The 26,997-nt window shown below is 34.1% G+C and overlaps 1 protein-coding gene and 1 long non-coding RNA gene across 11 annotated transcripts in view; one reads left to right on the top strand and one right to left on the bottom strand.

Annotated features, from left to right (window-relative positions):
• Positions 1 to 25,583, top strand: part of LOC144236579 (uncharacterized) — a 26,807-nt gene extending 1,224 nt beyond the window's left edge. Inside the window, exons 2-3 of the long non-coding RNA XR_013336618.1 lie at positions 18,991 to 19,087; positions 25,313 to 25,583. This is a non-coding gene — a long non-coding RNA (uncharacterized LOC144236579). The remainder of the gene's footprint in view (positions 1 to 18,990; positions 19,088 to 25,312) is intronic.
• The window catches only part of OSBPL8 (oxysterol binding protein like 8), a 154,838-nt gene continuing 132,632 nt past the window's right edge, over positions 4,792 to 26,997 (bottom strand). For 9 of the 10 annotated variants that reach the window (XM_077770222.1, XM_077770212.1, XM_077770215.1 and 6 more), the window contains 10 exons: positions 24,910 to 25,006; positions 20,018 to 20,116; positions 17,564 to 17,661; positions 15,590 to 15,679; positions 14,189 to 14,325; positions 12,470 to 12,655; positions 12,026 to 12,113; positions 8,861 to 8,966; positions 6,912 to 7,014; positions 4,792 to 4,926 (listed from right to left, as the gene is read on the bottom strand). In XM_077770222.1, the coding sequence (XP_077626348.1) occupies positions 4,794 to 4,926; positions 6,912 to 7,014; positions 8,861 to 8,966; positions 12,026 to 12,113; positions 12,470 to 12,655; positions 14,189 to 14,325; positions 15,590 to 15,679; positions 17,564 to 17,661; positions 20,018 to 20,116; positions 24,910 to 25,006 (1,137 nt within the window). In that variant the 3' untranslated portion in view covers positions 4,792 to 4,793. The remainder of the gene's footprint in view (positions 4,927 to 6,911; positions 7,015 to 8,860; positions 8,967 to 12,025; positions 12,114 to 12,469; positions 12,656 to 14,188; positions 14,326 to 15,589; positions 15,680 to 17,563; positions 17,662 to 20,017; positions 20,117 to 24,909; positions 25,007 to 26,997) is intronic. The other variant, XM_077770218.1, reaches the window with a different exon arrangement.

Here is a 26,997-nt window from a genome sequence, read left to right as displayed (position 1 = left end):
CCCTCTTTTCCCCCCCCCCCCCCCCATTTTTTAGAAAGAACCAACTATTAGCCAGAAGCAATTGGACCTTGAGGAGAGAACCAGAATGGAAGGGGAGAAGAGCAAAGGAAAAGAGAGCAGAAGGAGACAGGAATGATTTGGAACTCCCCTCATGTTGACCCAGTATGGACTAGCAAGTGATTTGAGGTGTGTGTGTGTGTGTGTTGGGGGGGAGGGGGACTTTTATATAGGTTTCTAAACATTTAAAATAAGCGTTACCATCAGAGTTCTGGTTTAAGTGTACAGTGGAAGGGGAGTGGATATTGAAATCAGACATGGACTCAAATGTGTGCTTGCTATCACTCTTACTGTGAAGCTTTTGGAATCATGTTACTTCTCTGTGTCTCAGATTCTTCATCTTTATAGTCGGGCTAACTTACACTTAGCTTAAGGTTATTATGAGTAGTTAAGAAGAATTAATATAAAGCTTCAAGGAAAGCATACATTAGGGGTTCTAGCTATTAAATCCCTTCCCGATACTTCACCATCCTGCACAACTACCCCCAAAAGATTTTTTTTTTTTAATTTAAAAATTAGGATGAAGTAATTTAGTCACTGTATGTTATATTCAAAGTCATTTGATCAGTTTGCTCTTTTTAAGAATTTTATTCAGAATGCCTACCTGTACAAGTCAGCATAATTTTACAGGTTAGAAAAATTCAGTTCTTGTTGTCTCTGCAAACATTTATAATAGGTTAGGAATAATAGATTAGAAATGTAATACATTACAAAACAGTTGCCTATGACTATCTGTACATCTACTATGCACCTTAGGGAAAGGATTTGACAGTGTGCTGTACTTACACTGCAGATAACACACTTTTTATTCTATTATACAAAACTGACCAGTGGTAAGTGTCTGAATTTATAAATGGCCATTAAACAGGATATTTAACTTAGATGTATATTTAGCATGCTACAAAGTGAAAAAATTTTCAACTGAAGTTCTGTGGCTCATCAATTCAAATGTTTCATGGCATTTTTCTTTAAACAAACCAATATTTAGTAATACTAAAATAATTTTACATGATAAATGCAAAAAGATAAAATTTTCTAAACACTTTAGAAAGTATATTCACATTCATTTTGTCACGGGTTTCTTGTGGCTCTTCTAAATATGTTAATCATATTAAGGAGACACTGGTCCTATACAATTTTAACAGTCCATCTTCAATTAAAAACTGTAACCAAACAGTATGTTAAAGGGTAACAAAAAGTAACTTAAATATACTAAATTCACACACTATACAATGAAGTCAAATTACATAAAGCCAAATTACATAACAGTGGCAGGTTATACATTTTAAAGAATTTCTTTATCCATGTAGTCAAATGAGATAGAAGCTGAAATGTAAACTCAGTGATTTGTGCGATGTTACCCCTTACTGGTTCAAATTGGAAAATTTGGTATAAATGCTAATATTAGTATTTTATTTCTGTACATTTAACAGTTCAAAATCTATAGCTTCACAGATGGCTCATCAATATTGCCAGCATCACTGTATATCAACCAAAAAAAAAAACCAAAAAACCAAAATATATTCATTGCTCATTAGAAATGCCAAACACTGGAAAAAATGGAATTTTATACATTTGTTTTCTTAAATATTTGACTAAGATATTCTTCAAAAAGTTAAAATTGCCTTCCACAGAATTTTATGTGTAATATGGCACAAGTTGACACCCAAAACAGTGTGAATTCCATCAAAAAGGCACTGTTTACAATACTCAGAATAATGTGACAAATCTACTTCAATGATGTCTGAGAGTGAAGAATATACTTGAAATAGTTAAATAGACAAACCCTTATAAAAGTACAGCATTACTGTTTAAATATACTATAGCTATATAAAAGGAAATAAAATGACACAGAGAAATGACCCTTTATGGCAATTAAGCCTATAAACACTTAGAATCATATTGTAGTTCTGTAACACAAAAATAACAAAAAGTATTTTCTTAAAGGCACAAAAGCGTGAATACTAAATGAGTGTTGTATTTTACAAGGCCAACTTTTTCAATGGAATGGTGACAAAGATTACACTGTACCTTTATAAGTGATACAAAAAAGTACTGACATGAAATACAAGTGAAATATCTATTGCTGAAACTTATTTCACATGCCCTATTTATTATCTGTTCCTGGGCCAGCTACACCTCACTAAATGGTGGATAATTGAAGGCATAGTACATTTAATAACTAAAACAAATGCACATGTCAATAATTATTACTCATCTAAATTTTCATATGAAAAAATAACATTTTTGATCAAATTAAAAAAAAAGTGGTCATAAGATCTTAAATCCTAGAAACCATCATGAGGCTCTCAGACAAGTGGGAACTGTAAAACACAGTTTTTATGAATCCATGTTTGAAGGAATAGTAATCTCAGGTAGGGAACATTCAAAGTCAAATACATATATGGCTACATACAAAGTTAATTATGTGTTTTAAAGGATTCACATACTAAGCCTAGTATAACCACCAATCTAAAAACTAAGCCACCAATTCCTGAGTTTTGTGTTCAGTTCACAGAGAGGAACTCATACAACTAAAAGCATAAGAAGCCTATTAGATTAGATATATGCTTTCAGTGTATAAGAAACAGTCATGAGTAACCCTGCTCTTTTTCATGAAATAGTTTTTGACTCCTTGAGTAATAAGAACCCAAAACATCTGCTCTAAAAAGGAAAATGAAGAAAATAACTACCTTCCCAGTCTTAGAAGATACTTATAGAAATAAAACACTATTTAGACCAAATGAAAAGAACACACAAGTGGGGAGGACTAAAACCCCAAAGGGGGGTTACCCAACACAAAATGTTAAGTTTTCAGGGTTTAATGATGAAATTATTTTTGTGATCAGCCAATCAACTTATTTATAAATACCAATTTAAACCATAAAAATGATAAAATTGTACAATATTTACAAAATATCATATCAATGAATAGGCAGTTGAGCATAACATTGGTAACAGAGAGTACAAAAATGATACTGACAAGTCTGAAATACAAACAAATGTCACCTATTCTAGTGTAGTCATATTATATCTATACTTATACCAGATATAGGTACATCTTATTTATATTTCAGTCAATTAAAAAAAGTGCTTTCACAGGTACATATGGAATACAGCATTATTTTGCCCAAACTACATGGCTCTTCTTAAAACCAAAGGCTGCTTAAGATAGCTAAATTGGTAAGGGAGAAACAAAAGCAGGCTCTTTTATATCACTTTCAATTTTTGTAATTTAGCACTCATTCCTTGACTTTACATTTATCTTGGCATAAACAGTTGACTGTAATTTTGCTAGTGTTTCACAGTCTCTTAGTCAAAGGCAAATGTAGCCAGAATAACTATTCTGACTTTTCATTAATAACCTTTTGAAAGGTATACTTTCAGGATTCTAAGATTATCTCAGGACAACATGTTCCTAAGCTTAGCTACATTTGCAGAAATTGCTTCTGAGGGCTATAAATATTTATGACAAGAAGTTAAAATATTAACCTGAAGAAAAATTAGGAAAAAGTTTTCCTGAGCCTAAACAAAAAAAATCCTGAAGTGTCGTTTTGTCACAGAATGAAGTTACTGAGAACAGAGGAAGAGAATAAAGAATTTAACTTCAGAACTTGATGCTCTTCTTGGATACTCAACTTATTGCACATTTTAAAGAAACTAATTTTAATGTACACATAAATGCTACAACACCAAGTGTTTTTTCTTACTGCCTTTCTCTTATTTGGCTTTTGAAGTAAAATATTGGTTATAATTTTTTCTATTTATTCACTGAGTACACTAGGGTCTAAACAAAAGCTAAAATAAGCTTTTCATGATGAAATTATCAGTATTTCATGTGCCCTATAAACATCTCTAGAATTTGGCCTATGCTACTGGACCAATGGGGTTACAAGAAACAAAAATAAGAAAAAAGGACAGCAATCAATTTTGACCACATTTTTTAAAGCCAAATGATTCAGGTGGTATTATATAGGTATAAGAAAGATATAATCATTAGATCCAAATAGCTGCAAACCATTTTGTTATGTCGAATAACACATACACATACTTACACCTGTCTCTATAAATATTAAATTCTAGGGGTTAAAAAATTGTGTGTAAACTTTTGAAAAAGGAATTTGCCACCTTGTCTCTCTCAGTACACCAATTTCGACTACACCTTTTTCTTGATGTTTCTTAGAACACAATTGAGCTGGGTGCTGTGGAAATGATTTTTTTTTTAACAGGATAGCATTTTGAACTATATATAATACGTCTATTATGCCATCATTTCACATTCTGTAATTCCTTATTGATAAAAGTCTTGTGCCTGTTGTATGAAGAAAATAGATTGCTATATATATATATATATATATATATATATAGTAAGATTGACAGCATTTTTGTTATGAATGTTAATGCTATGTCTCAGAACATACTATTGAATACAAAGACTATTGTCAGGTATACCTACACAATTGTGTATACATGTGGACTTATAATACTCACATGTAAACACATTGTCACAAAAGCTAGAAATGTTCTGGCACTTAACACATAGCTCACTTTAATGACCAAGAGTTCTTATTTCAGGTTAAGGGGAAAAGGTATGAAAGGTCAATACCTCTACATTTATCTCTAAGATTTTTGTTTTAGAAATATTGTGATGTTTTAACAAAGATCAAACCAACTTGAATATTGGTCCCAGGCCAAATCTGATCATTCGAGTTCATTGATTCAACTGTAAGGAACTTCTACTTAAACATGAAGTTTATTATGACTTGAAGCAAAATCAGGAGGAAAATGATGAAGTAGTCCTTTTGCTGCAGAAAATAATCCGTGGCAGGTGTGCTTGAAACTAAATGATTTCGAAGAGCCATAATATTTCTACAAAAATAAGAAACAATAAATTTTTAAATTATTTGTCAAAAATGTTAGCTAGCACATAACTCACAATTTGATACATGAGACTTAATTAGTAAAGTCTTAGTTAAGAGAATACTTAATTACATTATCTAAAGTAACTCGTTTAATCAATTACTACAACATAAACAGAAAGCTGATTATGTTATGTGAAGCCATTATTAGGTCTTATCTAAATCTACATTCTACATTGTACCAAATACATTATTCAATGAAGTGCATCAAACAGAATTACTAAAGTTGGATGATATATAAATATATCACTTTTCTCTGTTATCATAGTGGTTTTAAAACAAAAACTGTGCTTCTTAGTTGGCCTATTAACTTTGGGGAAGTTAGAAGCAGAGCTGGAGAAAAATTCTAAATTCTCCAGGAAAAAAAATAATACAACAGATTTCATGACATTCCTAATTTGAAAAATGCTATATAGGCATTTCATATACTAGTGAAAATAGAAAGTTAATTTAGTCATGAAATGAGCTTAAATTATCCTCATGCCATCCTAAATGTTTGGGCCAAAAAAAGAAAAAAGCTGATTTCATTCCCCCACCCTGACATCTATACTGGTATACCAGCATAGAGAAAGGAAGGAGGCAAATGAACAAGTAGGCTCATTAATTTATAAATATAATTAGACTAAGAAATAAGCATTTTATCTAAGGACGGATGACACCAAGATGCAGAAGACATGTTCCCTCCTCGAAAGGAGCTCATGGTCCGGTTGGGGGAGGGGGTGGTGGTGTGGTAAACAGACACACACAATAACTCTGTAATCCAATAAATGTTCAAAAGTAGTATGCATAGGGAACTGTACAAGGACAAGGGAGGGATTAATAACTCTACAGGGCAAGGTGAGTGATTAGAAATGTTACAAAATGGGTGGCATTTGAATTATATTCTGAAGGATAAACAGGGATTTTCTTGATGGGCAGGGTGGGAGGAAGAGCAATCTAAAAAGTGGATTCAGTGTGGGCAAAGCTCCAAAGATGAGACAGTACAGTATACTCTGGAGATGTAAGGAGTTTCACAGAACTGGAGCATGGGACAGGCATAGGGGAATAGCAGGAGATAAGGCTATAAATGAAAAAAGGAACTAAATGTAAGCTGTAGGATCATTAAGAACTGAGAAAATAATTTTTTTTAAATCCTCTGATATAGCAATGGGAGGAAACCAATCTGTACTCCTACTAGCCTTAGCAATGGAGCTGGAAGGATCAGGAGTTCCCCTCCAAGGAACTTTTTTTTAATGTCTGTTTATTTATTTTTGAGAGAGAGCAGGACAGAGAGAGAGAGAGACTGAGAGAGGGACGCTCAAGCAGGCTCTGTGATGTCAGTACAGAGCCCAATGTGGGGCTCGATCTCATGAACTATGAGATCATAACTTGAGAAGAAATCAAGAGTCAAACGCTTAATCGACTGAGCCACCCCAGGTGCTCCCTTCAAGGAACCTTCCTAAGTGTTATTGACCTTTTGTTGCTGGATTGTGGGGAGGTGTGTGTGAGGAAGGGTCTGGGACTACAAAAAGAACCCTCAAAGGTCTCAGGGTAGTAACTATTTACCCACTGCTATGGACGCATTTCAATATTTCAATATGTGATGCACTCCAATTAAATATTAGTCATGTACAAAGGGACCGCAGAAGCCTTTGTTCGCCGACTTTCTCAGAAACCACCCCACTACCACCTCCAACCCACCTACATTTCTGGCATGCTACAGTGATAAGACAGAGATTCCACTTCTACAATCACAGAAGAGAAAAAAAATACCACTCTCCCCAGATATTTTAGTGGTGAAGGAATTTAAGTTTCAGTCATCAGGCGACAAAAGCCAATCTATCTTATCTTAGCTCGACAATGTTATAAAAATGTAAAGTTTGCATATGATTTCCTACATAACAGGATTCTTAATTATCCCTCTAGACTTATCTAGCCATCGTCCATATATATTACCTTTTAATTTCTTCCTGTGTTTGTTTTATAGATTCGATGGAATTTTGAATGTCTCCCAGTTCTATCCCTTTCTTTCTTCTTGTATTTGGTTTTACTGATTGAGCTAAAAAGACATTTGGAATGAAGGTGATGAAGATAGCAAACATTGAATTATAAGCAATTTACATTTCAGCTTAATGAGTCTTGTGTAAAAAAAATTTTCCTAGGCATTATTTTTATGGGTTAGAATGTAACATAATAATAGTAATACTTTGCATTTTTAAGAAAACATTTATTTATTTTTGAGAGAGAGAGAGATAGAGCATGAATTGAGGATGGGTGAGGGAGAGAGACAGAAAATGTAGTCGGCTCCAGGCACTGAGCGGTCAGCATAGAGCCCAACAAGGGGCTCAAACCTACAAGCCATGAGATTATGACCTGAGCCAAAGTCAGACACTTAACTGACTGAGCCACCCAGGCGCCCCAGTACTCTGCATTTTTAAAGTTTCAGTCATATCACTTCAAAACTAGAACACTACAGATTTAAAGTAACAAATTAGTTAAAAATTTTGATGGCATCAGTTTAATTTTTTAAACTAAATGAAACAGACAACAAACAGTTCCTTAAAAATACATATATTAATTTGGGGGAAGGTATTACTCTCCTGTCTCTTGTCCACTTACCTACCTCTGAAGTCAGCTTTTTGAGCCCCCTTTTTAATGTTTTATTAATTATCTTTATTTCCCTGGTCACCCCAATTTTAAGCCTTTTCAGTTGGTTTTGCTACCTCTTCTACAAATTTTTACTGTCAACCAGTGAACTGTGTTTTCCTTCAAACCTCTCATATCATTCCTTCTTTTCCATTTTTGTTCATTTTGTTTCTCATTTGTAAAATAGGGATAATAATAATACTACTCAAAGTCCATATGGTTGTGGTATGGTGAATAAAACATCTAGCTTGGCACACGTTAATGTAGTACATATTAATTACAGGTAAATAGTACAGTGGATAAGAGAGTGAATTACGGAGCCAAAATGTCTTACAGGATATGTGACCTTGAGCAGGCTAATCTGTACCTCAATTTCCTTTTCTGTAAAATGGGAAGAAAGCAGTGTAACTAATACTCTCCCACTCTCCCGCTAGCACATTGGTTCTCTGTGACTCCCACTTTTAAACTTTTATTCCCTTTTTACTCCAGTCTTGACCCTACCCACATTTCTCAAGCCTAGATTGCTGTAATCCATTAGAAATCCCAATAATTCATCAGGGTTCCTTTAAGAACTGCCCTCAAACTGAATTCAGCTCCCTCTCCTTTAAACTATTACTTGTTATCTACTAATTTTCTGGTATTTATCATTTATTCACCTCTAGTGTCATCTCTGTAAAAATAAGCTCCCCAGCTTAGTGTGAGCTTAGTAGAGAACTATGGCTTTAAAAAACTTTATTTTTTCAGACATTAATCCTTTCTTGATTATATGTCAATGTAATTCAAAACATTTTACACATTATCTGGCTTGTACAAGAATGGCATACTAGTTAATTTAGTCCATAATTTTTATATAGTTATATTTTTACTGGTCTGTGACTTCTTAACACTTACAGTAATTTAGTCTAAAAGTGAAAAAAAATTTTAAAGCATGGAACTGAGTTCAAAGCTCAAAAAATGATCCTGTGTTGAATCTAGGAAACCATCAACAATTTTTCAGACACTAACAAGACATAAGAGCTAGTATTACAGTGTGGTTCTTGATTTGCATGGTTTCCCTTGCCTTTCCCTTGTGGCGTGGTCTTGCAATTTATGTATAATCTAAAATAGCCTTTTTGGCACACCCTCTCTGTCCCCACCCAAACTCCTACAGTATCTTGAGTTAATATGGAAAATGCTTTTCATACATTAAACACAATATAGTAATATCCTTTTAAAAGTTTAGATGTTTATAGTGAATAGTCTGCAGTAAATATTTTTACCTTCACTTCCAGATGAGTCTTGGATATCAGGTTCTGGGGAGGAATAGCCTTTTGCCACTTTCTTCTGTTGCCTGGTTGGCTTATGTTTCATTTTTGGGACACTAACCTGAAGAAAAAGCCCATGCTATAATGTGAATTTGCACTGCGTTTTGTAATTAAATACCAATGCTATAAACCTGTTAAAATCATCAGTTCCTGGGTATTATAAATATACTGAAATAAAAACAAAGATGAGATAGCCTAATTAAAACTTAACAAATAAGAGGTGGTAACATTTATATAATCATTTACTTTTAATAGGAAACATTAATTCAGAACAGCAAAAATATTAAAAAATATACAGTGAAGAATTTCCCTTCATTCCTGACTCTAGCAACACAGTCTCTCTGCCACTAAATAGATGCTCCTATTAGTTTGTATATCCTTCAAAAGACAATTTTATGTACAAATAGGAATGTAGACCAGCTCCCCTCAACGCCTCTAACTGCACCGGTGAGTATCTTTTTCAATCATACTTATCTTCTTCCCAACATGAGAAACATTCCCATTGAATGATGTTGAGTTTCCAATAAAATTCTTTATTTACTTTTAATAATATCTGGAAACTATAGAAAGCATCTTATAATAAATAAAAATATTATTATTTTGCAGAGCATGATTTAAACCTACAGAAAGCATTTTAATGCATGCACAAGGCTCAGAAGTATATCAAACGCTCAACTAGGACTAAATTTTTCTTAGAATAATATACTTTAGACTCTATCCTATTAATAGGCTTGCAATTTTGAAGGTCAATCCTAAGTTTAAAAATTCAAGTTCAAGAGGAGAAACTACAATTAGAAGGGTAAGGTAATTTACATGCTTAGAAAAAAAGGGAACCAGGCATCTTAAGTCTTTGACTCCATTCAGACCTGTTTACTATTCTAAATAGTAATTATCCTCAATTACCTACTCTTTTGCAAAATTTTATTCAACAGATTGAAATTAAAATAAACTTTCTATAATTTTATTATAGAGAATAAACAATGAACAGGTACATTCTGGATTCAGCCAATATACTATGCCCTCTTATTTCAAGTCATAGAGACTGAACACTGTTACGTTAGAATCCAAATCCACCTTCTTAGAGTAGGTTCAAATTGGAGATCAACGAAGACTGGTGAAAAGAATTTAAAATGACAAAGGGAGTCAATAAGCTAGGTCTCAGTATGCAAAGATTTACTGTCATCAGCAAACTCTACTTTTAGGAGGAAATACAGAAGCCCTGTTTGTCTCTATCATGTTAGTGTTGTTTAAAGAAAGAAACAATTTTAAAATGCTTTAAAATTTCTAAATTGTAATAACGTGTGTGTACAGATATATATATATACATATATAAAATAAATTTTGTCATCTTAGCCATTTTTTAAAAAAAATTTTTTTTAAATGTTTTATTTATTTCTAGGAGAGAGAGAGAGAGAGACAGCGTGAGCAGGGGAGGGTCAGAGAGAGAGGGAGTCACAGACTGAAACAGGCTCCAGGCTCTGAGCTGGCAGTCAGCACAGAGCCCGACGCGGGGCTTGAACCCATGAACCACGATATCATGACCTAAGCGAAAGTCGGACGCTTAACCAACTAAGCCACTCAGGTGCCCCTCATCTTAGCCGTTTTTAAGTGTACAATTCAGTAGTATTAAGTAGATTCACAATGTGCAAGTATCACAGCTACTTCCATAAAACATTCTCATCATCCCAAAGATAAATTGTTAACAATTAAGCAACGACTTCCCATTCCCTCTTCCCCTCAGTCCCTAGTAACTTCTTTTTCACTTTAGTTAATGTATTTTTAAACTCAAAAGTTTGTTTGGTTCCTTTGTATAATTTCTCTTTGTTGACATTCTAATTTTGTTTATGTATCTTTTTCTTGATTTCCTGTTTCATTTAATTTTTTTTTTTTTTTTTTCTGTTTCATTTAATGCTTTGGGCACATTTAAGACAACTGTTTTTGAAGTCCTTGTCTGTGAAGTCTGGTGTCTAGATTTCATCAGGGATAGTTTTTGTCAATTTATTTTGTTCCTTTTAATGGGTCATGCTTCATGCTTCTTTCTGTGCCTTGTAATTCTTTATGGAAAACTGGACATCTGAGTGTGATAATATGGTAGCTCTGAAAATCAGATTCTCCACCTTCCCCAGGGTTTTTCTGGATTGATGAAACCTATAGTACTACTCCATTTGTTCACTGAAGTTCCTAAACTATTTTTGAGAAGACTACTATTGTTCGTGGTTACTGAAATTTCTGTTCCTTAGCTTGTGTTCGGCTAGCATTTTAACTGAAACTTGCCTAAACACCAGTAGCCAAAGAAATCAAAAGACAAAAACAAAAACAAAATACTCTCCCAGTCTTAGCAGACTATTTGGTGTAAGAGCACTTAGCCAGGCTTGTACGAGCCTAGGTGTTAGCTTGAGGTGAAAGCTTAGGGTTTTCACTGGTCTTTTCTGAGCATAAATAAGCCCCTTACCTTGGACATTTGCATGGTTTTCTAAAATCCCGGATGCCCTAGTTTTCCAAACAATCTCTCTCCAGCTTTTGTTTCTCGGCCTTACACAGTCTACTGTATTGTTTCAATGGTAATCTTTTGCCCCAGGTGTGTGCAGAATGTCCGTATGATTTCATAGCAGTTTCCAGAAATGCCTGCAGCCTTTCTGCTTGAGCTCTGAGTTATCAGCAAAAACAGCAATGCTTGCCCTGCAAGCATCCTTAAAGTAGCCCCTCGACAGGTTAAAAGAGACACACACAATTTGTGAATAAGGTCTACTCTGTGTCCTCTGGAACTAGGCCTCACACTGAGAATGTGGGGACCCTTTAACACTACCAGTGCACCAGTGAGGAGCTGGGGCAAAGGCAAGTAAAAATGACTGCTTTGAAGTCACCTCCCTCTTGATTCAGCATTCACTTTTCTGCTGCAAACCTCTGACTATTTTCCATAGTTTTGGCAAATTTGGTTCTGACAACTTCTGCTTGTTTTGTTTCTTTGAAGGGAAAAAGAGCTTGGAGGTGCCTATTCTACCATTTTGCTGACCCAACATTTTAAATTTTGAAGCCAGTTTTAAACATTGATTGCCAAAGATACTAAGGGTTTGAAAAGTTTATATGCCTGGCAGATCTTGTTGCTTTTTTATTACATACCATTGGAGTGCGATGTTTCACTTTGGTCTCGATAACACCATCTTTTTCAAACTGTATCATATCATTAAGTGGGTCCCATGGTCTAGTACTGCATAAATTAAAAAAAAAAACAAAAACACAACCAAAACATGTTTAATAACTAAACAAAAACACTGCAGTACTTTTCCAAAAATGTTGTCTATAATTAGATTTTCATTAGTAATTACGAACCTAGACATAAGATTAAGACTTGTCATATCCAATCTTCTGATCCTCAGCTTATTTTATAAGGCCACTGTCATGGCATCAAATTTACAATCAATGGAACATCAAGTTTAAAATCTCCTGCTAATTTATATATATGGCTTAATAAAAAAATACTCCAACTAACAGTAAAAATTCTAGAAATAAAGGCAAAAACAATGCTCATATACTGTTTTTTATATTCTCTTTTTAATTACTTACTCTGCAAACCTGTAATGCCATTCTCCTGTGAGTGGATCAAGCTCAAATAACTTGCATGCCCACTCTTCACCTTTTGTTTTCCGATCTCTGGCAGCTTGTCTTTGAGCTTCTTCTAAAACATACTTCTCTTGAGTAGCTTCTGTTTGGTCTTTGGCATTTATGGCTCGAGTTACCCGCTGCCAGAGTCTAATACATGTGCAAAAATAGCATTAAAAAAGCAAAAGAAAATCAAATCTACATAGAATAAACTTGAATCTCCTTGAGAGAAAATGATGCCAATGTGGGTTTTGGTTTTGACAAAGCTTATGCTCATAGGCTCAGAAATGAGTCACATATAAAAAGTGGTGTCTTGAGTACAAATACACAGTGGAAACTAACTTTCGTATTGCCAAGGAAAAGTTATTACCTGGCTTCTTAAACATATGGCAATGAATGGCACTGACTCAAGATGATAAGAATGTAATGAAGGCTCAAGAGTCTACATTATTAAGTTCTCTGGATGATTCTTAAACACACTGTTTAAGATCCATTAGCCTTAAAGATCCAACACTGTAATGCCATGCTTTTCAACCCTGGATCCAGGAATTATCAGAGAACTTTAAAATCAGAATCTTGGAAGTAGGCCCAAGTACTAGTTTTTTAAATGTTTTCCGGGTGATTTTAATGTGTAGCCAATGTTGAGAACCAATGACTTAACAGAAAATGTTGAGGTAAAATCTTTTCCCCTACTAAAGTTTTTTTATCAGACAAAACTATAATATCTATATTCCTCTATCTGTGAAGATAGCATGTTGTGACTGAAAGAACACAAGTTTTGAAATCACACAGACTTGGGTTGAATCCTTTGTCACTTCTCAGAGGGTGAACTAAAAGTTACTTATCCTAAGATTCGTTTCCTCATCTTTTAAATATGTTAAATTATATTCACACCTCAAAAACTGTTGTATGCTTTGGCAAAACTTCACCCTGGAGAGAGGGCATCATGTGGTTATAGCTGAAACCATTTTTAGAACTGCTGCATACATATTCTTCCATTTTTGACAGCCCCAATTTTGAGTGCAAAAGAAAAGTACATAGGCTCGAATCTTCATGACGGACAATGATATGCATGTGAGAACACATAGTGAATACTAAACTGTTTAATGTGTACATAGTACCTGGTAGAGTGTCTTTTACACAGAATCCTTCTAATACAAAGAAATGTAATAAGAATAAAACTGGGCAATATTCATATAATATTTTGGTTCAAAAGTATAAGAGATCCAGCAAGAGTTTCATGACTTAAGAACAGAAACTATGTCTTTAATTATTACCCAACTAATGGTAAGTCCTCTAGAAGCCTGCATATCTAGTGACACAGTTCGTATATTTTGAAAATCAAGAATAATTAGTCTCATAATTTTATACAAAAATAGTTTGTTTTTTTAATAGGCCCTGGAGCAGGTAAGAAGAAAAAGAAAGAAAAAAATGGGAAGTTTTAGTTTAGAGCTGCAGAAAACCAGTAAGATTTTTTAACCAGTATGATTTGCATATTTATTTGACATTCACATATATAAAACAAACAAATGAACACGAACTGTCACATCCCACAAATGTTAAACTATTCTGCTGAATTAAAATGTGACTGAAAAGTGACAGAGAGGAAAGCGGCCACACTATTGAGGGATTAAAACATATTCTTGGATGTTCACGAAGTCAGCTGAAAAATGGTATACTTACTTCTCTGATTCAAAATCTCCCTGCTCTTCAAATTTTACAGTGTGCCTTATTAATCGCCACTGCTTAATGTCTGGTGTTGGATTCCAGAAAACCTCTGAATTATCAGTCTTTTTGTCATTAATAAAAACTTCACTATCCTATATTTAAAGAAATTAAAAATTAACACAGAGAACTGTCCTTACTTAAAAGAGGATTATTCAGTACAGTAACATAATAATAATACTTTCTTCCTGTACGTAACCCCACAGTTAAACACATTTCTAAAACAAATACAACTAGCACTTTTCTAAAAGCTCCAAATCTCTTGTCATTTTATAAAACCATTAAATATATACTTCTAGTCATTTAAAAATTTTGGTTGAACACACAAAAAAGTTAATGAGATTTCACAAGTTTTACTTAATGAACACATTTCCAACAATTACTTGCAAAACCTTGACGATGATTTCTGAATTGTCAAAGAGGAGCACAGTGCCTGCTACAACTATACTGAGATGCTGCTGACTACCTACGTACTCAACATAAACCTCCAAGAGCCTTTCTTAGCATTAAAAATTTGAGTACAATCTTAGGAATTTCATTTTTTTAACAAAAAGATGGTTTAACTTTTTTCCAAATTTTCCAAATTTATTCCAGAAATAAATTTTTAAAATTTCAGAGCATATGCGGCCTCTTGGTTAAGTCTCCAGATGCAGTTTCACTTTCTCATCACATTTCTCATCATTTTCTAATTAAAAGGCAGGAAACCGCATATACTCAGTGTTCAGAGTGACAGTGCACCAGGGTTTCCATGATGTATCCTTGTTCACTTAAGCTCCTCTTAACAAAATTAGATAAGTGTGAATTTAGGTCAGCAGAGAAATAAATAAAAGCCGTTGCTTTCAAATACCACTATACCCTTTCCATGTTCCTGAAAAGGAAATGTAATTCTAACTGGAAATGCCTCTTTCATCTAGATGAGCGACAGCACACTACCCTGAGTAGAAGCACAGCCCTGGAGCCAGAGTGCACAGGCTAGAATTCTTGTTCCCTCACTCTAAGCAAATTGTTTAAAGTCTCTGTGCCTCAGTGTCCCCCTCTGTAATACAGAGACAGTTAACAGTACCCACCTCATAACAGTTATCCAGTATTAAATGAGTTAATGCGAGTAACATTTTTAAACAATGCAGTATATGCTAAATGATAAGTATTTGCTATTTTTATTGAATTAAAGTTTTGGAAAGGTGAAGTATTAAAGACACTAAATATTCTTGATAACAGATCAATGCCAAAATATTTGTTAAGCTGAAGCTCATACTGAATAGTGATGGAATGGAATAAGTGAACTTATAAAATGTGATTCTTAATTTTTTTCACAGAATAAAATTCTTTTTGTCAAAGCTAAAATAGAAAAACACTTACCCAATGGCCTTCCAAAGTAGCTAGAACTTCTTTTCCCAGTTTAAGTTTCCCTGATATTTGATTAACACAGTCACTACTACCGAGAAATGGCTTTTAAAAGAGAAAATGTTATAGAAAGAGTTTACTTTTATCTTATATTTACATATAATGTAGACAAAAAAGAGGGAAAGAAGTAATTATGTAGTTACAGTGTTACTAAAGGCACCAAGGGTGAAATGCTGACTCATATTTTGGTCAGAAATGTTCAATGAAAAGAAATCGGAATTTGTTGCTGTGGAAAAAATAGGTAAAAATAAAGAGACTGTGTGAAATCCAAATAAATTGTTGATGTTGAGAAAGATCACAAATGATAACTCATGTTCTCTGCTCTCTCCTGACTCAACTGTCACTGCTGCAGTAAATTTAAGCAGTAACAATTCTGTAGACTTAAGGAATTTAACCCATCTATTAGAAGAAATAATACCCCTTCCTTCAAAAATAAACAGTAAAACAATACTTAACCAAAAAATCCTCCAAAATTAAATTAGAAGGAATATACTTTGAGTTACTACTACATTGCCTTACTGAAGTTGCTCATCAGTGACACAATTTAGATGTTCCAATCTAACCCTTAAAGGTATCATAAATTACTTAAGACATCTTTAGTCATGATTTTTCAAGTATCACTATCACCATACAAACAAAACATTTGCTAAGATTAAAAAAAACAACAACAAACTGCACTGCACCAAATACTTAAAAGAGATACTTTAATAAAGAGCAAAGTTGCTGATCAGCTGGATATCAACATAGGAGAAATTTAATAATATTAAACAGTTCATAGAAATATTTTTCCTTGAATATAATATATTGTCCTATACCAATATCTGCTACAGTGAAAAGGTCTTAAACTTCCCTTTCACTCAGAGGCAGACAGAATTTTCCAAGGATGGCCATCTTCCCATTGAGAAGTGGGGCCTATATCTCTTCGCCTTGAATTTTTTTTTAAGTTTATTTATTTTGAGAAAGAAAGTGCAAGTGGGGAAGGATCAGAGAGAGACTCCCAAGTGGGCTTTGTGCTGTCAGCAGAGAGCCTGACGTGGGGCTCAAAATCATGAACTATGAGATCATGACCTGAGCTAAAGTTGGATGCTTAACCAAATAAGCCATCCAGGTGCCCTTTCCCCTTTAATTTGAGTGGGCTTATAACTCTTCAACTAATAGAAAATGGTGGAAGTGATGTCATTGGACTTCTGAGACCAGGTCATGGATGGCAATGCAGCTTCCACTGTGGTCACAAGAACACTTGCACTTGGAACGCTGAGCCACCAAGTAAGAAGTCTGACTACCTGGAAGCCACTATGCTGTGAGGAAGCCAAGCAACAGGGAAAGGCCACACATACGAGGTGCTCAGATCAGCAGTCGCAGTCTTTTAGCTGTCCCAAACCCAGGCACCAGACAAGGAAGTGATGAGCCTTCAGATTATTCTGGCCCCAGTTGCTGAGTCACTCACAACCTGCAAGTCTTCCCAACTGAGGCTCCAAACGTTATACGGCAGAGATAAGCCATCCCCAATATAGTCTGTCCAAATTATAGTGCCCCTGTATTTCAGAACAAGGTGTTTTTAAGGCTGTGAATTTTTGAGTAAATTGTTGGGCAAAAATAGTATTTAATACAATTAGGGTACACAACTATAGCTCAAGCCGATACATGCTTTTTGTTATTTTTTAAAGTAATGTTTTAATATACTGAGAAATTTCTATCCATTTAGTTCATATATCTCATTTGCTATATTATACCAACAGTTTAATTTATTAAAATTAAAAATAAAAAATGATGGCTTTGCGTTGATTTGGATCTGCCAAGGCTGCCCATTGATGAATTCTGTGTTCTTATAATTATTTTTTAAATAAGGAACTAAACTGTGCTCTTTGTTCAATATTTATAACACAGATCTTCTTTAATTGGGTGATTATCTCTACTATCTCTACTAACCTTTAGTTTGAATTCAAGTACTGCACTGTATCCAGTTTTCTGACATGTAATATTGACTATTCCACCAAGTTCCAGTGTCATTGTGCCATAAAGAATTCCTAAGGAAAAAAACAAAACAATTTTGACAAAAGGTTGAAGAAAGAGAGACACTGGCTAGTAATAAGCAGAACTTTATAATCTAATCTCCTTCTAGGAGAAACTAATAATTCAAGAGCATTCTGTCCCACTTATTAACAATCAGTAACATACACATAAAGTTGTTTCTGTAAGACTTAAATAGATTAACAGAGGATACAATTATTTGCAGATTCCATTCCATTTGTAGATCTAATTATTTGAGAATTCACATTCTTACTAAAATATGTTAGCAATCCCCAAATAAATATCTACAGCACTTCTGTAGTCATTCATGAACATGCACAGAGTGGTGAAAAATTTGAGTTGTTCAATGTGCAAACTGTCAGCTGAGACTGAACAAGGTAACACTGCCTTCTGGTTTCACCTATCATTTGGTAAACAAGTGCCTTTTTTGCAGTATATTTAAGTGTCAAATTTTTCACATTTTGGTGGTTTTTGTTGGGGATTTTGTTGTTTAAAAATGATCCTTCCCCNACCCCCCCCCCACCCCCAAGTGTAGTGCTAAAGTACTGGGTAGCATTCCTAAGTACAGAAAGCTGTAATGTATCTTATGGAGAAAGTGTACGTTAAATCTTGACTCAAGCATGAGTTATAGTGCTGTTGGCTGTTAGTTCAATGTTAATGAATCAGTAATATATAATAAGGATCTTTGAATAGGAGCAAGGTTATGTACTGACCGGTCGATGAAAATGTGACAAGAGGCTCACAGGAACCTAACCTTGTGCTTCCCCTAGGAGCAATGGTTTAGTAGTCATTAAAAGAGTGTTTGTGGTGACTTCATGGAACATAGCTACTACAAATAACATGAGATCAACTGTATAAATAAGACAAACATATAAAAAAATTCCCTCAAAATAGGTTCTGTGGTTAAAAGTTCAGAAAATTCAATTTAACTTTGTTAAAGTTTAACTGTGTGTGTGTGTGTGTGTGTGTGTGTGTGTGTGTGTTGTATGAAACTGTTAAAGTTGTCTTTAATATGCAAATGTACAATGTTAATTTCCAAGAGGGGACCAGACAATGCAATGTTTCTCATATTTCTTTGGCTATGGAACTCATCTTGTAAATCAATTTGTGAGATTAATGATTTGGGGAACACATCTTAGAAAATACACAAGGGTGGAAAGCAATCATTATTTCCTATGCTCATTCACAAAGAGGTTATTATAATCTCTTTTTTTCATGCAAAAAACCCCACACTGGCATTGAGTATCTATATAAAATATCATTTTCTTTATTCTACATGATATAAAATTTAAAAATGTATTTATCAATTCCGTTCATAATTTCAGATATTTCACATCATATCTATTTCAAGAACCATACATGAAGCTCTAAGAATTATCCAGCCCGAGGTCACAAGGTGGCCACTCTTGTACTTCATACAAGGTAGGTCCATGTTCCAGTCGACAGGAGTCAACAAGTCTAGAGTTCAGTCTTAGCATTTTTACTAAGTAGCTGATTTAGTTTAGGTAAGGTGCTTAAAACTCTCAGTTTTTGCTTCTATGAAATGAGGCCACATTAAATAATTTCTATGTTTACATGAATCAGTTCCTAAAAGAGGATAATTACCCAAAAACATTATTTTTAAAAAATGGGCTGGAGAGGAATATACAGATAATGACCATGCTGATGCCCTAGAGTATAGTAGTGCAGGTCACAGAGATCTGGACTCTGCAACATCTGAGCTATGTGATCTCTGGCAAATTAACCTATGTGTGTGCCTCATTTTCCACATCCGTAACACAGAGACAAAATTATCTGCTTTATAGGGCTGCTGGAATGATTAAATGAGTTTATCAATGTAAATGCACAGAATGGTTGGGTGCCTGACCTGTTGTAAATGATAGTTTAGTATCTTTATCTTAATGTCTTTAATAATGGGGAAAAAGTATAATACATTAGTTTTTAAGAAATTGCCAAATGAGAATAAGAAATATTTTTAAAGAATTTAGTACACCAAAAAGTAGGAAATTAAAATTTTAAAAGGTGTGGTGGTATAAGAAAATCAAAATCACTTTTTAAGATTTTGAAATAATGGGAGGTTTCATCGATCTTAAAACCTTCACATTAGGCAAATGAAATTCCATTATTATAAATCAGACTCTTCCAACTGTGTCATAAAAAGTCTGATGTGGGTGAATTAATTCACCACAGAAATATTCATCAGATGATAGCAATAATCTTCAATATCTATAAACCAAGGATGCTTTCAAATAAAAGGCTGACTCCATCAATCATAAAACAACAAATTACAGCCATATACATTTACTTAAAAAGGTTTAAGGAATATCTAAGTCATGTATGGGAAATACTTACCTTTACAATGAGCATATGGCATTGTCATGACATAATCTTCGCCTCTATTCAAGAAAGTTAATCGTGCTTCTCCTTCTAATATTGCAGATAATGAGTTTCCTAAAATAAATATTTATTAAATTACACAAAACCAATGCAACCAATTCAAAATTAACAAAATACATTTAGGACACCCTTCACAGATTTACAGTGAAATGTCTTAACAATGTCTCAATCTCAATGTGCCCAAATATATATTTGTTATCTCATATCCAAAACATATATGACCCATATTCCCGGTCTTACAAAATGAGTTCGTTAAAAAGGTACAGTTATGTGCTTGTTGTATTATTTTAGATGAGGCTCTTAAAAATCTTAAAAATGTGGGGCATGCAATAAAACACTGCTTTATGGTATGGCTTAAGAGTATATCTAATGTTTGAATAAAAACATTATTTCTTATCTGTAAGTTACATAGTTAAGTCCCAAGCTTGAAGTACTAAAGACTGACATAATACTACTAAATTAGGAAAAGAAAACATAAGCACAATCCTTCAAAATGCAATTGATGATAAAATTTCATGGTATTTTCTTCTAGCTTTTCTCCCAAGTGTATTTTTCTTTCCCCCATCATCAGTTTTAGTGAGGTACAATTTACATACATTAGGTGACCCACTTTAAGTGTGTATTTTGACAGTCTTCACAACTGTATACAGTCATGTAACCATCACTATCACAATCAAGATATGGAAATTTTGCATTACCACAAAAAGTTCTCCTTTGCTTCTTGGCAGTCAATCCCTTCCTACAGCCCCAGGAAAACACTGGTCTGTTTTTTACCACTGGTCTGTTAAAATTACCACTGTAATTTTACCTATTCTAGAATTTGTACAGATGGCATCATAAAATATATAGTTTATTGTGTTTGACTTCTTTTACTTAGCAAAATGTTTTTCAGATTCATCCATGCTGTTCTATCAGCATTTCATAACAGTTTTAATCCTCTTTAATTTGCTCAGCAATGCTTTTTAGTTTTTCAGTGTATAAGTCTTACACACCTTTTATTCTTAAATATTTTATTTTTCACATACTAATATAATTGGAGCTGTTTTTTAAATTTCATTCTGCAAGTGTTCATTATTAGTATACAGGAGTACAACTGCCTTTTGTATTTTGGCCTCGTATCCAGCAACTTTACTAAATTCATTTATTAGTTTTAGTGGTTTTTTTATATATTCTTGAGAATTTCTTATATAGACTAGGTATGCATATGGTTTTTTAACTTCCTTCTTTCTAATCTGTATGCTTTCCCTTTAACTTGCCTACTGCACTGGCTACAACTTCTAATACAACTTTGTAAAGAAGTAGTGAGAGTCAGCATCTTTGTTCCTGACCTTAAGTAAAAATTACTTAATTTTCACCTTACAAATATGAAGCTGGCTATTATTTTTCAGATACCTTTAATCTAGTCCTACTTTGTTAAGAGTTTTTACTATGACTGGGTGTTGAAATCTGTCAAATACGTTTTCTGCCTTTATTAAAATATGGTTTTCTTTTATTCCATTAACATGAACTACACCGATTCTCAATGATATACCAACCTTGTGTCCTCAAGATAAACTTCACTTGATAATCTGATCATGATCTATATCCTTTTAATATACCCTTTTATGTATATACTACTCTTTATATATATTGATTTGTTACTAATTTGGCAAAGATTTTTGCATGTACTATGTATTCATGAGAGATAATGATACGTACTTTTTCTATAACGTCTGGTTTTGGGATTAGGGTATGTAGGCCTCATAAAATGAGCTGAGAAATATTTCCTCTTATTTTCTGTAAAAAGTTGTATAAAATTGGAGATTTTTTGGTATTATTTCTTCTTCATTAAAAAATTAATGTTTACTTTTTAATTTATTTTTTCTTTAAAAATTTTTTTAACATTTAGTTATTTTTGAGTTACAGAGAGGGCATCAGTGGGGGAGAGGGAGACACAGAATCTGAAGCAGGCTCCAGGCTCCGAGCTGTCAGCACAGAGTCTGACGGCAGGGCTTGAACCCATGAACTGTGAGCTCATGACTTGAGCTAAAGTTGGACACTCAACCGACTGAGCCACCCAGGTACCCTGGTATTGTTTCTTCCTGAAATGTTTAGAAGAACTGAAGACATCTGGAACTGGAATATATCTCTGAAGGAAGATTTTAGATTACTAATTCAATTTCTTTCCCTGATTTAAGGCCATTAAAATTTTATGCTCTTCTTGGGTCAGTTTTGGTAAATTTTGTTTTCTCAGGGATTTTCCCATTTCATCTGAGCTGTCAAATTTATTGCTCATAATATTTCCTTATCATTCTCTCAGTATCTGTAGGATCAGCAGTGATTGTGATCATTTATTACTGATTTGCACTTTTTTTGATCAGTCTACAATCAACTCTTATATTTTCTGATTTTCTGTATTGTTTGTCCACTTTCTACACTGATGTCTGCTCGTCATGATTTCCTTTTTTCTGCTTATTTTGAATTTAATTAGCTCTTTTTCTTTTGAAACCTTTTTTAAAAATTTTTTTAATGTTTTATTTATTTCTGAGAGAGAGAGAGAGACAGAGACAGAGACAGCATGAGCAGGGGAGGGTCAGAGAGAGAGGGAGACACAGAATCTGAAACAGGCTCCAGGCTCTGAGCTGGCTGTCAGCACAGAGCCCGACGCAGGGCTCGAACCCACAAACCGTGAGATCATGACCTGAGCCGAAGTTGGACGCTTAACCGACTGAGCCACCCAGGCGGCCCTAATTAGCTCTTTTTCTAATTTCATAGGGTAAGAAGTTAGATAACTGATTTAGATCTTTCTTCTTTTCTAACTTAAAGTTATAAATTCCCCTCTAAACACCACCTTTGCCACAATTTTGGCATGTTGCATTTTTATGATCATTTAGTTTAAAATATTTGCTAATTTCTCTTACGATTTCTTCTTTGATACAAGGATTGTAGAAGTGTGTTGTTGAATTTCTAAATGTTTGGAGCTTGATATCTTATTATTCATTTCTAATTCTATTTTCTTGAGGTTGTAAAACATGCTCAATGTGTAGTCTGTCTTTTAAAATTTATGGAAAGTTATTTTATCATCAAATGTGATCATTACCAGTGAAAGCACCATATATATACTTAAAAATAATGTGTATTGTCATTGTCTGCTGTACTATTTTAAAAATATCAATTAGGGTAGGGTGGTTGATAGTGTTCTTCACGTCTTATGTGTCTTTGCTTATATTTTATCTAGTTGTCTCATCATTTGCTGAGGAGAGAGTGTTCATATACAAAAATGATTCTAGAATTGTCTATTTGTCCCCTTAATTCTATTTTTGCTTCATGTATTTTGAAGGTCTGTGATTAGGCATACAGTTATTATTATGGTGATATATTAAGCCTTTTATCTTTATAAAATGCTCTTTATCTGTTAATACTTTGTCTTAAAATTTATTAATATGGCCACTCAATTGTACTTAATGCTTGCATAATATACCTTTAATTTTTCATTAACTACAAAATGTCAAGAAAGAGACTACATGTTAAAAGGCATATACTCTGTCCAGATGTCTTTAAATTTACCTTAATTTAGACTAAAAAAATGAACTAATATTCCTAGGCCTATATAAACTATCAACTCACCTAGCAGTTTCTATACAAACAATTCAATAACCAACGGAAGGAGGACATTATCAAAAAAGTGACCCTACAAGGCCTGAATTCAGTAAATTCTTTCAAAATGTAAAGTAAAAGCTCTGATATACAAAAATTGTAATATAACATAGAAAAAAGAAGGCTAACTACTGAAGTAATCCCAGAAAGGGAGCGATGCACTTGGTACTCATTAAAATTTCTCCAAGTGCAGAACACATACTCATGAGTCATTTATGTTATAGTCAGAGGAGGGGCATGGAGGGATGAGAGCTAAAGTGGTAAGAGAACAACCGAAATATAGAAAAAAAAAAATCAGCTTCTAAAACAAGAAAAATGTAAAACTAGGCAGAAAAACAAAATCAAACCCCAAAACAAACATCAGAAGACAGAAAAGATACCTTGAAGAAAAATAAAAGCATATACCATATTCTTTTATCAAAAACTATTGTTAGATTTCCCTGTTACAGTCCCATCTATGGTTCTCCACTCTGTCAAGTAACTAGACCCCTGGTTTCTGTTGACATATTTTCCCAATTTTACCATAATTTTTTTTTCTCAGATTTAAAATTCTTCATTTAATTCATTGATTTTTTCTGTTTAAAAATTAATTTTAAAAAACAAAAGTATTTAAGGTTAAATACTTTCTACTAGTGTACGGCTTTGGCCATTTGCCTGTTTGAATTGTCATAGTTTTTAGATTATAGTTTTCTATAATAACCATATTTCACTATTTTCCCTTGTACTAACAAAAGTTTTTATTAGTATGTTATTTGGCCCAAGATTGATTATCATTACTGACTGACCCTGGACCAAGTATTCTAACTGTACTTGTATTCTTTCTCTCTTTAATCAAAGACTAAATAGAATGACCAACTCCTCAGGTACAATGAGACAGAACAAAAAACTTCAGTGGGACTAAAGGCAAAAAAGTACATTATGCACTAAAATGGCTAAGAGTGGTTAATCATTCTGCCTTTTGATAAATGGTGTTTGTGATGAATTTATATGTGATGAATACTTACACAAAATGCATCCTATTTACGAATCATACTTATGAATGGGCAAAGAAAAACACTATAAAGGAAAGGCCATTTTCCAAGTAAAGATGATACTGAAAATAACATAAATTCCTTGCTGAAAACAGCCCAAGACACTGTCTGTAGAAAAGCTCACCAGGAAATAACCACCTTCCAGAAAAAAGGTGCAGGCTGAGACAAGGGGAAACTCACCATAGAACTTGGACTTGGCGAGGATACTACCACTAAGGCAAAATCCATCCTTTCGGTTACTAACATAAAAGGCAGATATTGGTGGATGATGGGACACCTATTGAACACAGAAAAAAAAGTAAAATATAACAACATAAGTGCATTATTGTGCTATTATCAAAGTTCAAGCCTTAACAGTATACTGTAATAATTAATTAGAAATGTTTGGTAAATGGTAAAATTAAACATTGATTGTAGTAACCAGCCTCCAAGATATCTCCCAAGGAAACCACCTTCTGGTATTCACACCGTTAGATAGGCTCCTCTTACAGTGTACCAAAGTAAGTTTGTATAAAAGTGACAGTATGTCACTTCTGAAATTAAGTTATGATGTGCCATCCATTTTGGTGTCTCTGTCTCTCAGATCATTAACTCTGAGCAGCCAGCTTCCATGTTGTGAACAACCCTATGGAGAAGCCCATATGGAGGAGAACTCAGTGTTCCTGTCAAAAGCCATGTGATGAGCTTGGAAGTGATACCCTTCAGCCCAGCTAAGTCTTCAGATGACTGCAAAGCTGCTGACATCTGGACTGCACACTCATGAGAGACCATGAGCCAGAACCACCCAGCTAAGCAGCTCTCAGATTGTTACACCTCACTGTAGGAGCTAATAAATGTTTGTTTTGAGCCATTAAGTTTTGGCAGTCATTTATTTATATAGCAATGGATAGCTAATACAGCAGCCATTCTTTGTAAGGATTACCAAATAGGCTGTAGGAAACAAAACTGACAAATGTTACTTTAGTAATCTATATTTTCAAACTATATACACATTATGTTTTCTGAAATGAATCAGAGCTAAAATCAAACTCAAGCTTCTCAATTTAGCAAGGAATTATAATGAACTAAAATGCAAGGTGGTATAATCAATAATTAAAAAAATGAATATACAGATAAGTGGTTTCAATTCAAGACCTATATCAAAATCTCTAAGAAGAGGATGGTTTTTCAGAGGACATACAGTCTCCTTACCCTTCTTAAACTGCACATGAGAATTAGTATAGTAAGGGGTCATTATTATTGAGAAATAATGTCATATTCCTCAGGAGCAGGGAGTAAAGGGAAAGATGGGGGAAAGATTAAGAATCATGAATAAGATGTATATATGTCTAAATTAATGAAAGATTAAAACCAAGAAAAAATTTTAAAGATCTTTTATTTTTAAGCAATCTCTACCCTCAACGTGAAGCTTGAACTCACAACCCTGTGATCAAGAGTTGCATGCTTCATGGACAGAGCCAGCCAGGAGCCCCAAAACTAAGAAATATTTTTGATTGCCTCGTATGTGTACAACGAAAAGAAAGGTTTGTAGGGAGGACATTCCTTCAAGGAGCTGACAATTTGATTAGGGAAATAAATAATTCTGTAAAAAGTTAATGTAAGTGTTAAAATAGCAGCTTAATGGGTAATCACAAAAAATAATACAGAAGGGAGAAATCAGTGGGAGCTGCAGTTGCTTGGATCATGAAAGAGGGGCAAGTTAGGGTTGGTTTATTTATTTTTTTATGTAAAAAATTTTTTTAATGTTTTCTATTTATTTTTGACAGACACAGAGGGACAGCACAAGCAGGGGAGGGTCAGAGAGAGAGGGAGACACAGAATCTAAAGACAGGCTCCAGGCTCTGAGCTAGCTGTTAGCACAGAGCCCAAATGGGGCTTGAACCCACGAACCATGAGATCGTGACCTGAGCTACAGTCGGACACTTAACCGACTGAGCCACCCAGGCTCCCCGGTTAGGGATGGTTTAGATGGAGAATAGCTGAGAAGAAATACTGGGATGAGAGAATTAAGTTTAAAAACAATGAGGCAAAAAAGTACAAAATCAGGTTACCTAATTGTGAATGCAGACAGGTCTGACTACTGTAGAAGGTTCAGAAAGGCATCAGATTTGAGATTTAGAAAGATAAGGAAGACCTCGAATGCCAGACCAACAGGTGTAAATCTGATTTAGGAACTAGGAAACCACTGAATAATTTTTAAAGGAAACAAAATCAGGGTTGGGGGAGGCTCAGGAAAAATAAAGATTTATTTTTGGTTACAGGATTCCA

Source organism: Crocuta crocuta, unplaced genomic scaffold, assembly GCF_008692635.1.
Source record: "Crocuta crocuta isolate KB4526 unplaced genomic scaffold, BGI_CrCroc_1.0 scaffold317, whole genome shotgun sequence".
Classification (NCBI taxonomy): Eukaryota; Metazoa; Chordata; class Mammalia; order Carnivora; family Hyaenidae; genus Crocuta; species Crocuta crocuta.
This window is presented reverse-complemented; position numbering and strand designations above follow the sequence as displayed.